Source organism: Elgaria multicarinata, chromosome 6 (assembly GCF_023053635.1).
Source record: "Elgaria multicarinata webbii isolate HBS135686 ecotype San Diego chromosome 6, rElgMul1.1.pri, whole genome shotgun sequence".
Classification (NCBI taxonomy): Eukaryota; Metazoa; Chordata; class Lepidosauria; order Squamata; family Anguidae; genus Elgaria; species Elgaria multicarinata.
In genome coordinates, this window is record NC_086176.1 from 71856468 (window position 1) to 71870454 (window position 13987).

A 13987-nucleotide genomic window follows, 5' to 3' on the forward strand; every position below is an offset into this window, starting at 1 on the left:
ACTTCAATTCAAGCCAGTTGGTATAATTCCTGTCAAATTGGCAGTGTTAAAAATACCAATGTAACAAAAATCAACATAACAAAGTCACCCACAAGTTTACATTTTCCTTAAATACTTTCCCACAGGTTCTGTCTTATCGTGGAGCCCTAAAGTTTGGAAATTAAAGAAATTATGTCTGCTATTTTAGCTTCAGCAACTGGTGGCCACTTATGTCAGTTATCTAAAACAAGGCAAAGTTCTAAACCATATGAGTTGGGATTATAGTTTTTTTAAAAAAATAGAGAGAGAAAATAGTTCACTCACTTATACCGCAGAACATATGGAATCAAATTAATTATATCAGGCCTCATACCAAAGTTAAGTATTTGCCAAAATTCTGCCTGATCTTTGAGCCCCATTGCCTGAGCTACATCCAACAAAAGCTGCTTTTGAAATGTGACTCTTTTTGTCCTTAGGAGTAATTTTCATTTTAAAAACACTTACAAGTTTTGAGAATTATTGTTATCAGGCTGACTTCACTTGTAAATTCAGCCAATGGAAGGACATCAGAAACTGCCACCCATTAAGCCTTTAGCATCAGCATATTTTCTGATGTCAGAGTCATAACGCTGAACAAGTGATGAATGTTAGGAATACTGTAAACATTTATTTGCATCACTCACACAGATGTAGTGCACATCCAGTCCACAAAGCAAAAAATACTCCCCAGACAGATGGGTAGTTAGAATTGGCAAGTTATTTCTATTAAATGAAAGACAAGCAGAGCCTTTCCTAACCTGGTACCCTCCAGATGTTTTGGACTTCATTTTTCATGAGCCTCAGGCAATAGTCAGGAATACTGGGGTGTGATCCAAAACATTTGGAAGACACCCAGGTTTGAGAAGGCAGAACTAGCTGCATAACTAAGTTACCACACTTGACAATTAAAAAAAATGGACAAGAAACCCACAAAAGTATTTCAGAAGGGGAGACCACAATACAGAATTAACACAAGCAGAAAATACCCTGTTCAAAATAGGTTTGAAGTTTAGTGCACTATTTCCATAGGTTTCGAACTTAAAATATTTCTGTATATACAAAAGGTACAGTAAAATGTTAGCGTTTATTGCAACAAACTAAGGATGCCATAATATATGTCATTTATATAGCCCCCAACCCTGATATTGGCTTCTTATTCCTTCTGATCAGCCTTCTTTTGTTGCTCCACGATTGAAATCTTTTTCTGAAAGGCACATACTTATCTACAAAGAAAGAAAAAGAAAATTATTTTAATATAACTTGTTCAATTGAAAGCTTTTAATGCAGCTAAATATTTCCAAATCAAGTCTCCACATCCCAATTAAAAGCAACAATAGGGTTTCACATTATTTGGTATCTCATAATATTCCCAGCATTTTAAATACTGGGTTCCTGTGCTACTTAAAAGCGAAGTTAAAACATTTGAAAACATATAAAAGGACCAAAGCTACCCTCTACATTTGCTAAACAGACACTCTCCCAACCTTAAAAAAGCATTGAGCCTCCACAGAACAAAGAATTCATCCCCTTTCAGGGAACACCAAGGGGAAGGGGAAAACGTGCCTTACTTGATTTGGTCAGGGTGGGTGGGCTCCTCATGCAGCCTCCATCCTGCAGCTCCAAATGCAGGGTTTTGAACACTAACACTGCAGCTCCCTCCCACAACAGCTCTGGATCAGAACAATTTCCTATCTTGCAGGTTAGTAGCAGACTTTTCATCATAGGCAAGCAACACCAATCCCCACCTGGTAAAGATCTATACTAACCAAAACGGTGACATGTTCTGCTTTAACTGATTTGAATCTTGTTGCCACAACAATTTATTCAAATCTGAAACCCAAAGATTTTTACCCTGGTTACTTCTGAACTTAAGCAATGTAATTAGTAAGTTAGGACTACTAAGGCTGCACCCAATGCAGCTGTTCCACCTCCACTAGATCCGTTGTGCTTGTGGGTTCACTGCTTGTACAACAGGGGCTTTTACACTTCTAAAAATAATAATAACCTGGATAGGAGCAGAAATGCTCAATTCCAAATCAGGACAGGTCAGTGGAGTTCCGGGTCTGTGAGCTCTGCTGATTTGTCCTGTTTCAGAAGTGAGCATTTTTACGCATTTCAGGTTATTTTTAGAACCGCAAAAGCCCTGTTACGGGCACAACAGGATTCTACCCATAATTTTAATTGTCCTCGAATTAAAAAAATAAGATTGAGACAACTATCTATAGAAATGGCTGTTCCTGAGAAACTGCATAATGCTCGACTTTCCTTTCACATTTCCTACTTCTCTTGCCATTGCTATTTAAGCCAATCTCTTTCTCGCCCCCTATTCTACCCCCTTCTGCAGCAACAACCCAAGCATTATTAATTCCACCTTTTCACGCAATATCAGGACTATAGTACTCAGATTACTCAGCGGTTTATTTTGTAGAACAGTGTGGTTTTGATTATACCTTATCTGTACTACACACACCTATTAGTTGTGGGATACCTGCAGTCCAACAAAGTCATCCTTGGTTGTTAGAAATAGGTTAAGTTTCATTTACAGCAATCTTGTAACAGCATTCAGGAGAACTCCATTTCTCAAGGATCTCCTCTACTTCAACATTTATATCATTTGTGGCCTTGCAGCCGAGAATTTTTGTGGACATTTAACTTTTTCATGTTTATGGGGTATAGAATCTGTACTGCTTTAGAAATGTTGGCTACTGACAAGTCTCAATGTAGTGCCAAGTGTTTTATCTCACATCACCTTACATAAAAGCACATCTGCAGAAGGGTTCCATTTGTTTTGTATTTTTAGGCTTTTCAATGCTGCAGATTATTTTATCAGGACTGCCTGAGTAGAAAAGTCTCTGTGCTATGCAGTGTTCATCTCTTGTTTACATATTTGCAGTAATAGGCGCTAGATTCTATGCCCTATAAGCAGATAAGTGAAATACATTCATAATCTTGCCTATACTGCTTGCAACATCTGCCATTAGGATAAGTCCAGTGTTATTAGATTGCAAGCCTATGCGGCAGGGTCTTGCTATTTACTGTTTTACTCTGTACAGCACCATGTACATTGATGGTGCTATATAAATTAATAATAATAATAATAATAATAATAATAATAATATGCTAAGATACATCCACCAGCAGAATGGGACTTTTCTCCTCTTTCCTCACCTCTACAGCCCTGTGCACCGCCTGAAAATCTGCACCGGAGCGTTTCCCAGCCCTCCAAATCAGATTTTGAGGGTGTGTGGGGGAGGCTGCCATTGATGGAACTGCTTCCACGAACAGAATGACTGCAGTGGATCCAACCAACTGTGAGCACTGTTACACACGTCAAAAATGTATACCATTAAACGGGAAAACAAAACTCAAGTTCTTACTAAGGCAGAAAACCTGTACTTCGGATCTAGGCAAGGCTAGAACCCTTTTTCTTATACCCAGTATACTATTTGGTGAATACCCAGAAAATTTTATGGAGGGGGTTGGTTGGTATGAAGGAGCATGGAACCATATGGAAGCCCCTTGCAATGGTACAGCCTGATGCATATTTAGTTTTCAGTGAGAATTAGGCCTAAGATAGATCTTCATATAGAAAACCATGTTATGTCTTGGTGGATACATGAATGTCAGCCAAGTTTGATTCAAGAAGAAATTTAATATTTCATATAAAAAGATCAATAGCAAAATAACAAGCATTCTTACCTTAATCATAACTCCAGGAAATTACTAGTGCTAGAATATCCTGTATGTGATTACTCATTTGTAGTAATCCGTGCCACATACCAAATCTTATAATGAACTAGCTGATATGCCCGACAGTGCTCGAGTCCATGAATAATGTTTATAACATGTATTTGATAAATATTAAATTTCTCTGCAACTTATTCAATTTTAGGTTGGTTTTTTAAAAAAAGTTTGGTTGAGTTAGTAAATTGTTTTGTTAGAAATTGCGTTAATAAGAACTGCGTTTTCAATTAGAGCTCTGTGATAAACCAAATTTTTTGTTTTACCTGAAATGCCTACACCTCCCATCATGGCTTGGCCAGAGCAGCCGTCAAAACATCATAAACAAGCAGGACACACAACAGCTTTTCTACCAGCTAAAAAAGATGCAAACCTAAGAATATGTTTTCAAAATATACCCAGCACTGCCCAGATATCTGAATAACATATAGTAGGGAAGCGGATCTCAGTGGATGCGGGGAACGGTTGTATGCATGTGCTCTGAAGCTATTATTATGATAAAAAAAGGAAAGCAGCCAGAATACAGAATACTTTATTGGCATAATTTACTATGTAATATCTGCATTTAACAGGTTTTAGCAGAGAGCTAGGATGGTCAAGGCCACTGGTGACTTGGGCCTTTTATCTGACATACCTGTCTGTGCTCTGAAGACACACCAAGGCGCTCTAATTTTTTAGTTGAATGGTCAACCCACCACCTTATGGTGCTGGTGGCATTATGCCACTGCTATGGAGCCACATAGAGGATAAAGTAATTTTCAGCATCTCCTGATGAAGAACTTTGTTTTATGGAATGTCCTGAACGAATAATAGCAATTTGTACTGGTCATGACCATGAGTCATAGCTTGGTGGCAAGGGAAGGCTCTTGGGAGTTTCACTCAAAGCATGCTGAGAGTTGTAGACATAAGATTAGGCTTTTTATTAAATTCTTTAAAAGTATTGAAAATCTAAAATTTCATGTTTTTAGATTTTTCTGGTACATTGTACAGCCAGACCTATCAACGTGCCAAATTTCACGTTTCTACCTGGCGTTGCTCGGGCCCCCTAAGATATATGGAATTAATTCATGAAAAAGTGTATTGTAATTATGTTGCTAATCCTGAACCCATGTTATCAATTTGCAAACTCCATCATTTCAGCACAACTGAAACCTATGAAATAAGTTTAAAATTTAACTTAATCTTTGGTTAATCTCTGACAGGAAATATTGGGGTTATGTTATATGCTAGCAATTGCACAGGAAAGTAGGGGTGTGATCCGATTCTCCTCGGATCGGAGAAGCAGAAGCGGATCGGGGTGATCTGCCTCCGCTGCAGGCGTAGAAGTGCATCGGGGTGGGGGCTGGAGAAGCATGGCGAAGAGAAGCAACCATAAGTGGATCGCTCCTCTTTTCGCGGAGCGCTCCGCCCACCATTTTGGATATTTTCGCCCATAGGATTGCATTGCGGAAAAGATTAGTGGATAACTTATTTGTTTTTCAACCTATCTATTTGAAACTCGCTGTGCTTAGAGAGTCGTGGGTGGGGGTCATTTTGAGCCTATTTTCAGCACTTTGCGTGCTTTGGTTTGCTTGCTATAATTTTTTAAAAAATAGGGTAAAAAAAGCGGGAGAGGTACCTTTTTGAAGTGCTGAGAGGCAGATTCAACTCCCAATCATGATCACCTGATGAAGCATCCTCCAATCCCAAAGTTGGAGGGGGGGATAAGCAAAATGGGATACTTAGTAACTTAGGATACTGGGAAACTTTTCTTTCTTAGTCTCTGAACGGACTTTTCCCAGTATTGTTTAAAACAGTAGCCCCACCAAAAGCACAAACACAACCTGAAATCATATACTAAGCAAATAAATAACAGATAGGAAACACAGCACTGCTACCCAGCCTAACCTTGGTGAACAACTGAATAGATGTGGTGCAAGGGGATGGGCTCCCCTAGGGCATGTGGACGTGCCCAGTGCACACACTCCTGTCCTTGGAGGGTCATCAGAACCCTCCAAAGATTAACCAGTGGAGAAGCTATGCCTGTCATGAGTTGAAGTGGCAGGTAGCTTCTTAAAGACTGGTACTTAGGGCCAGTCAAATTGGCACAGTTCTCCCTCCCCCTGGGCACGTCCACTTTCCTCTTCCGATCCGGAAGTTGCGAATCTGGAAGAGAAGCAGATGGGGGGGTCCGTGCACAGCCCTACAGGAAAGTATTGCAAATTCCCACATGTAAATGCTTTGCTTCATGTTTGCTGGGCTGGTAGAAATTTAAAGCAGTTGGTCATGATTTCTGTCTAAGTATCTCCAGAACTATAGCTCAATGAGTTATCTGAAGTTGATGGACAGAATTCTCCAGACCTCCAGAAGAAAGAATAGTTCTTTCGCTGAAGCAATTGACAGTCAAATTTATTTATAACCAGTTCACACCTGTTGCGCTGTTCTATTATGCATTCTGTAGGCCAAACTATATTCAGAAACCAAATCACAGAATTATCTTGATGCCTGCATCACTGCTGCAAAATAACTATGGGAAATCTGCAACAGAGACGTGGTGTGAAATGTGCATGCTTAACCCTTTACCTGATAACTGCTTTTCCCCCGAACATGCCTCCCTTAAATTGCTCTGTGGGGGTTCCAAATCCATGTCTGCAAGATAAAGTAGCTCAGAGATGGGAATTTCAAGAGAAGAGTGGCTGCTTGGAGAAGGGTTAAGAACCCTTCCCCCCCCCTTCTTATAGCAAGTCACCCTCTCCCAAGGATGCTTGGTTACAGAGAAGCAGCTGTCAAGCTAATATGACAAGTGCCTGCATTGTAGGATGTGATCTGTCAGGATTCCTGGAGTTGAAAGTGACATGACTATACTATAGCAAAAGCATGCACATGCAAGACTGTCACAACTAATAAATACACTCAAGACAGAAATGCAGAGACTAGTTTTAAAAAGAAAAGATTACTGCATATCCGATTTGCAATTTATAGGATAGACACCTTAATGTTGGGACTATTTATAAATCTGAAACCGTCTCAATTTTTATAAAAGCAGAGAGAACAATGAATGCCGATTAGATTTATAAAGTACTTTGCAAACTTAGGAAATGAGGCAGCATGTATTAGAAGTAATGGGGAAAAGAGAGCATTCAAGCAAGTTAGTTATATTCCGGAGAGAGATTTGGAAAAGATTACCCAATTTTGTTGAGAAAACAGAAGCCAAAGTGCAGCCATAAAAGTTATATTATTGCACTGTGCCTTCCCCATAGAAAATGAGCTGTATTCATATCAACAGTGAACAACAGATTGTTGTTGTACTTCTAATATCGAGCATATTTGGTTCAATATTCCCCCATTTTTGAGCATGCATTGCAACTAATTTTCAACAAAAAATGCATTTATCTGAACTTTTTATTAAATGTGTTATATCATTTGTTATATACTTTAGGGTGGATTCCTGCATTGAGCAGGGGGTTGGACTCGATGGCCTTTTAGGCCCCTTCCAACTCTACTATTCTATGATTCTATGCATTAGTCCCAAGCATTAGATTTAGGCATTGTCTACTTTTTTTGCCTTTACTGTGTAATTTTAGTAGTTTTGGCTAACAGGGAGAGTACATTAAAAGCCATATCTATCTTATGTTAAATCAGCCTTATTCGATGCTATATTCTTATGTACTCTTAATAAGAAAAATAAAATTTGCCATGAAATACTCTAGTGCAATACCCACTGAATCATCATCCACAGTTTCCATTCTCCTTTATATGTTCACAGTGAACTGTGTCCAACATCTGACTGAGAAGGATGGTGTACTACCTGCTAGTGAAACCAGTTTAATATTTTCAGTTTGCAACCCTATATACATTTAGTGACTTTTTTCTGTCTAATTATATGTATTATTGTGACCATGAAGACTTTAACTGCCTTTTAAGGTAAACACATTTTAGTTTTGCTGATCAGAAATGGTTCACATATTTAAAATTAATTAACATTTTAAGTTTAAGGGTTTCTAATTTTATATAGAAGACATGAAAAAGTCGTTGACACTGGTCTAATAAAAAAATAACCTCAAAGAACCCAGGAGGTAGCAGCGTCAACACAGCTCTACATCTACTAGGCTGCTTCCAGTGTAATCCCAAGCCACAATAAACCCAGTTAGCCTAAACACAAAAAGATGACCTGTGCTACCTTAGAGTGTATCACTGCTACAATTCAGGAAATGAAATACAATCAAGAATGTCATACACGCATAAGCACCTTAATTAACTTCCTTATTATTTCTGGAGCATAACAGCTTTAAGAAAGCCTGATGTACAGTATGATTTGACTACAACAGGAACATTAAAATTGCAAATATCAGAAGTATTAAAAATAGTCAAATCCACACAACACTAAAACAGTATCATATAAAGTAGCCTGTCCAGTTTGCAACTTGTTATTTCTATAAAACAAAGAGCACAAAATATTGGTGCCTAAATAAAAAGGCACAGATTTTAGATTCGCAATTGCATGTTTTGGTATAACTATTTGTTTCTAATGCTGGTGACTGGAGGAAGGGAGGCCACATACAGAAGGTGTGGCAACTGCATCTCTGACTGCTCTGAGAAGATGTCACCAGTGCTTTCAGCTAACGAAGCACTGGTGACAGGAAATTACGGTGTACACTTATTCAGAACATCCACTTATCCACAGATGAAGCATTAAAGTGCACTTTGCTTGTTTTTTTAAGTAACCCCCTACCACAAGAACTCCTGAATATTGGCCACCAACCTTCGAGGATGATTTGCATCAAACAGTGTGGTATCATCATCATCATCCTCTTGCTCTAATGGTGTCAGCTCTGTATTTTCTATGTTTGTGTCTAGAACTCCATACCTCCGCGTCTTTCTGTTTCTTCGTCTTAATCTGAAAAGTGTAAGTTATGATATATTAACCCTGGACTAAATCAGAAGAACAAAGAATAGAATTAGAAGATTTGCACTCTTACCGAGTCCAAAATGAAAATTTAGTATTTGAGCAGGGACACAAAAAAATCTATCAAAAAGTAGGAGTCAACACTAACAAGGAAGCAATGTAAATATGGTAGATCTTTCTGCTGCTACAGTAAGGTATTAGTTAACCAACAGTCAACAACCTTCAACATTTTACCTTAAATCTACCAGTAAGCTACACAAATATAAACAGGCTGCAAATCTACACACATTACAATAGGTCATGTGTGTAGGGTTTGCAGACTGTTTAATAAATGTGTTAAAACATATACGGAGCTTGCCAAAGACAAATCTATAATGAATATATAGATATGGAGGATGCTCCACATATGTTGAAAAATGTAATGACACCAAAAATATGGTATAACATACTGGGCAGGTTCACAGAATAGGAAAAGGAAAGTAAGTCAATACAGCTTAATTTCCCACCCCGCATGTGTCAGTCGCACAAAACGGAATTACCATAATTACCTTTGCTGGGCGCAGTTTGTTGTGTTGTCCAAATCTGGTGAAGGTGGTGGCAGTTTACAAACCACCCCACAACAAGCCATGGGTTCCAGGATGGTTTGTATACCCACCCACCCCCAGGCTCGCTGGGTTTGGGCTCCATGACAAACTGCACCTGGCACAGGTAATTATGGTAATTCTGTAGCATATGACTGCCATGCATGGGGCAGGAAGATAAGCTACAGTGGCTTATTTTTCCCCCCAATGGTGCAAATCCAGACACTGAAGTCTAACAATAAGATGTACCAGCTCTTTCAGCAGACCACCTGACCGCCATGTCACCAGGTCAATTCAAAATGCAATTAACAAAATATGAAAGCAGCAACAGCAACTAAACCATCATGGGAAAGCTAACCAACCTTTTTTTCAGAATGAATTGTATTATGGATTTTAGTCAAGAAATTCATATTAAGATCGTGAAAACCTAAAAACACCCTGCAAACAAATATGCTATGTTGTATAATTTGTATTCTGGAAAATCTAAGCTATACTTTTGAAAGAGAAGCAGGTTTGTTGATTTTTTACAAAGACAGAAAAATTACATCAAAAATTCATAAATCAATCTGTGGAAGGTTCTGCATGTTCAGGGGACAGAACTTCTGTGCCTCCATCTAATGACCTCCAGTTAATACCCCCTGCCTTTTTCTTTCCCACTGTTTCTGCACTCATATTTCTCTTCAAATTACTAACTCGGTTGTGGAACGAGCTCCCCAGAGAGGTCCGCTTGGCGCCTACACTGTACTGCTTTCGTCGCCAGCTGAAGACCTTTTTATTCACTCAGTATTTTAACACTTAATTTTAACTTAAATTTAAATTTTACTGTTTTAACTCTGTATTTTAATCCTATATCAACTTTGCTGTGTGGTTTTATCCTGGTTGCGCTTTTTATACTGTATTTCGTAATTGTGTTTTAAACTGTTGGGTGTTTTACTGTGGTTTTAATTTTTGTGAACCGCCCAGAGAGCTTCGGCTATTGGGCGGTATAAAAATGTAATAAATAAATAAATAAATAACTCGGGGGGTGGGTGGGTTGGTTGATAAAATTAAACTTGAATTATTTTTACCTAGTTCAAATAGTTTATTATGTCCTACAATTTTATAGCACAGTTATTTTGGTTCTAAGTTGTTTTTATCATATTGAATGTTTTATCTTTATGTATATCACCCTGAAATCCTCATTGGGATGAAGACGTTATAATTTTTTTTTTTTAAAAAAAAATACATACAGTTGAGAAAAAGCATGAAAAAGTTAATAGCAACCAAATTGTTGTTCTTAAATTAGTTTTCATTAGCCCTGCTATCTTTTACTTTGCATATGCAGAGAGGATGCCCAATTCAAACAATCTAGCATTGAGACATATAGCTAAATGCATGGGGGGATGGACGGACATTTTCTAGGGTATGGCTATTTTGTACTTAATGGTTGCATTGATTTGTACAATGACACCGTAGGATTTTAGTTTAAAATATATGGATTAATTACATCATGAATCACCCTTAATTCTACCATGCTAGATCTTAATCCTTTAGTTGTGGAAGGCTATCCAAATGGAGCTATTCAAATGTATGAACAAGTGCCCAACATACCAATTATCAAAGGCATGTCACAAACATGCTGTGGTCACTACAGGGAACTTTTGATGGGGCAAACATTTAGGACTCTGTTACATTATTTAACATTCAGCATTTTAATCTTGAAATCCTATGCACAGCTTCTTGGAAATAATTCCAACTGATCTTACTTCTGAATGAAAACAGATCGGCTCATGCTACAAATATGTTGGGCATTCAGTAATCCACACACAATAGCCAAGTGAGGTGGGCTGCTATTATCATTTTACACATTACTGCCCCCCCCCATGCTAAAAAGTAGTCACTAGACCAAGTATATTATTCATGAAGGAGGAATCTTACATAAATACTTTGCACTACAGCGTAATTGCAAAGTTCCTACAGAACAAGCTTTAGGGCTGTATTGTTTTGTACTAATTGTCTTACGTAAGAAATCAATTTCTACACTGTACAATATTATATTGACCTAATATGTCAATATAGTATATAGGACAGGCTTATAGATTGGATCCTTAACCCCTGCCCCTTGCAGCCACCACGGGAAGCACTGCAGCTCCATTCTAAGGCTGCTATAGCAAACTTATAGAGGTCACGAAAGGGGCATACAGGTGCATCACTATCTTCACCAGCTAGACAGGTTCAGAGGCTTGTCTAGCAGAAAGTTTTATTTTTAAAGAGGCATGGGAGGCAAAACCACCTACCCCTGCCCTGCTTGGCTCTGAACTATTAAAAGTTTTTATTGTCTAAGAATATAAGGCTGGATATTCTTAAATATAGTTCAACATTTTTGTTAATGCTTTTTACAAATAGGATGCAATTCAAATGTACCATTTAGTAGTTTTGATGAGGCCCAAATGCAGAACAGCAGTTCAAGCTTTTATGGAAATAACTCCAGTGAAATGTGCATCTTCTGCTGATGAGGTTTTTTAAACAAACATTTGCCAAAGTTATGCAAAGAAAAATTAAACTCTTTAATGTTTTCCCTTGAGTTACATAGTTCATGGTAACGAAAAATAAGTTGAAACTATAAAGGAACACCTTCATTTTAAGCGTCCTATTTTCAATGAATAGTTATTTTTTTGACACAAGATGCAGATTTTACACCAAGATGTATACCAGGTACATTTCAAAAAGCTTTTTTCAAAATGTTATATAGGTGTCATTTTAAAGTCTATCTAGGATGATTTTATACTGAAATGTATTTTGCATATTTGGGTTTAGCTTCAGATAATTGTGTTCAGAACAGGTTTGGTGACAGCTGACTTCCCAAGCTTCTACTATCATGACATGCAACCCTAAGAATGCAAAGACAGACCAAAAGCAGTGGGATGAATCATACATATTGGGTTGGATCCAGCTGTAATCTTAAATCCAATGCTGCAAGAGTACACCTGCGCATGCTTCCATATCCTCTTCTCCCCTCTACACACTCTCAATTCTGCTACTGGAGTCCTCCAACCCTCCAGAGCAGATTTGGAGAGGCATGCAGGGGGTGGGGGTGGAAAAACTCTTCCGCCAGGAGTTTTCACTCTGCTGGTTGAATGACACTGTTGTAGCCCAGCCTTAGTCACATTTAAAACAGACCCACTGCTAAAAATGGGACTGAAATTAGCCATGACAATGAAGTCCCATAGATTTCAATGAGCTTGCTTCAAGTATGACTAAGAGTGAAATCCTACGCATATTTAGACAGAAATGCTGGCTAAGGCATGCTAGGAATTGTAGGTGTAGATTGAGTTGGGCTAAAAAGTATGTCCTTTGGCAGCAGTCTGCTTTAAATACAGATTACTTCCTACCAACGAAACAAAATAAGAGGACAATAAACTAATCTAATCTGGGAATTACATTCCATAATATATTATTGCACTGGGTGTAAAATCTGAATTGAGTTGTCCAAATTGTGCATGTAGAAACTACTTTCTCTTCTCCAAACAGGTGCCCTCCAGATGTTCTGAACTGCAACTTCAATCAGTTCCAGCCCCAGCCAGCGTGGCCAATGGGACTGTAAGAACTGGGTCCAAACACCTGCACAGCACCAGGTTGAGGAAAGCTGAAGTTAAGAATGGCAAAGTAAACACAGAGCATTGTTGCAGCTGGCGGGATGAGGTCAGGTGTGTGTGTGGGGGGGAATGACACTTGGGCTGGTGACAGAAGCAACAGGGCCAGAGAAATGCGACCCAAGCCACTCGCCCTCCATCCCCTCAGAATGTCAGGGGCAGCCTCAGTTTCTCCACAGGTCCCTGCGGATACACACGTTGAGCTGAAGCCTAGTGGGTGGGGTGGGGTGCGAATCGCCCCCAAGCCTTCCAGGGAGAAACAAACACAGGCCGCAGCGCCGCTCACCGCACGGTCCGGATGACGAAGTAGACGATGAGGGCGGCGCTGGCCAGGACGAGCACCGAGAGGGCGCGCTGGGTCCTGGGCTGGGAGGCCTCAGACGGGACAGGCCCGGCGGCGAAGCTGTTGCTACTCGCATTGCTGCTCCGCGCCGCCTCGCCGCCGTCGGGAGACCCGGTGGTGGCCGCGGGCACGTCGATGTGTGAAGGCGTCGTAGGGCCGGGCTCCGGGTGGGCAGCGGCTCCTCCTCCCCCTCCGCACAGCGCGGCCACCAGAAGCAGCCCAGGTAAGAGCGACAGCGGGAAAGGCGGCGGCGGCGCCCACCGCATCGCTCCCCGCCCTAAGCGCCGACGGGCCCTCCAAGGAAAGAGGAAAGAAGGGAGGCGGAAGAGCCCATCTTTCCGGCCGCCCACGGCGCTGCCATGGACGCCGAGCTACGCGGCCTCTGTTCCCACCCCCTCTCCTCCACGTGACGAGAGCGCGAGCGACGCGAGAGCATGCGCAATAGTTACCTATCCACTCCTGTGCCCCGCCCCTCTCTGGTTTCTCCTTGGTCCGGACGCCTCCAGTTGGACTACAACGCCTATATGGCTGGAGGGAAGCTGGGAGTTGCGGTCCAGCACATTTGGAGAGCGCGAGGTTGGGGGAGACGGGGATGCATTATAGTACATGAGAGTGGCGGAGACTGTTGTGGCCGGCAGGGCGAACAAGAAGAGTTTCAGGGGTCTGTACAAAATTTGCATGCGGTCCTTCACGCGCCCCCTCCCCCATTAAAGTTTGTTTGTTTCTTTTCTGTTTGTTTGTTTCACACACGCAATCGCCTTAAACAACAACAACAAAAGAATCAGTA

The 13987-nt window shown here is 40.3% G+C and overlaps 1 protein-coding gene across 1 annotated transcript; it reads right to left on the minus strand.

Moving 5' to 3' along the window:
- Positions 1 to 620: 620 nt before the first annotated feature.
- On the minus strand, positions 621 to 13590 carry FAM174A (family with sequence similarity 174 member A). Its single transcript, XM_063129567.1, has 3 exons — positions 13144 to 13590; positions 8501 to 8635; positions 621 to 1241 (listed from the first exon to the last, which is right to left on the minus strand). Exons 1-3 carry the CDS (start codon positions 13464 to 13466, stop codon positions 1238 to 1240), a joined length of 462 nt encoding a protein of 153 aa, XP_062985637.1. The 5' UTR covers positions 13467 to 13590; the 3' UTR covers positions 621 to 1237.
- Positions 13591 to 13987: the final 397 nt, after the last annotated feature.

Bases quoted from the DNA above. Each gene is read 5' to 3' on its own strand.
- FAM174A (XM_063129567.1), bottom strand. From the start codon at position 13,466: ATGCGGTGGGCGCCGCCGCCGCCTTTCCCGCTGTCGCTCTTACCTGGG. The intron at 8,636-13,143 runs GTGAGCGGCGCT...TACACTTTTCAG, and splicing joins TTCGTCATCCGGACCGTGCG to ATTAAGACGAAGAAACAGAA.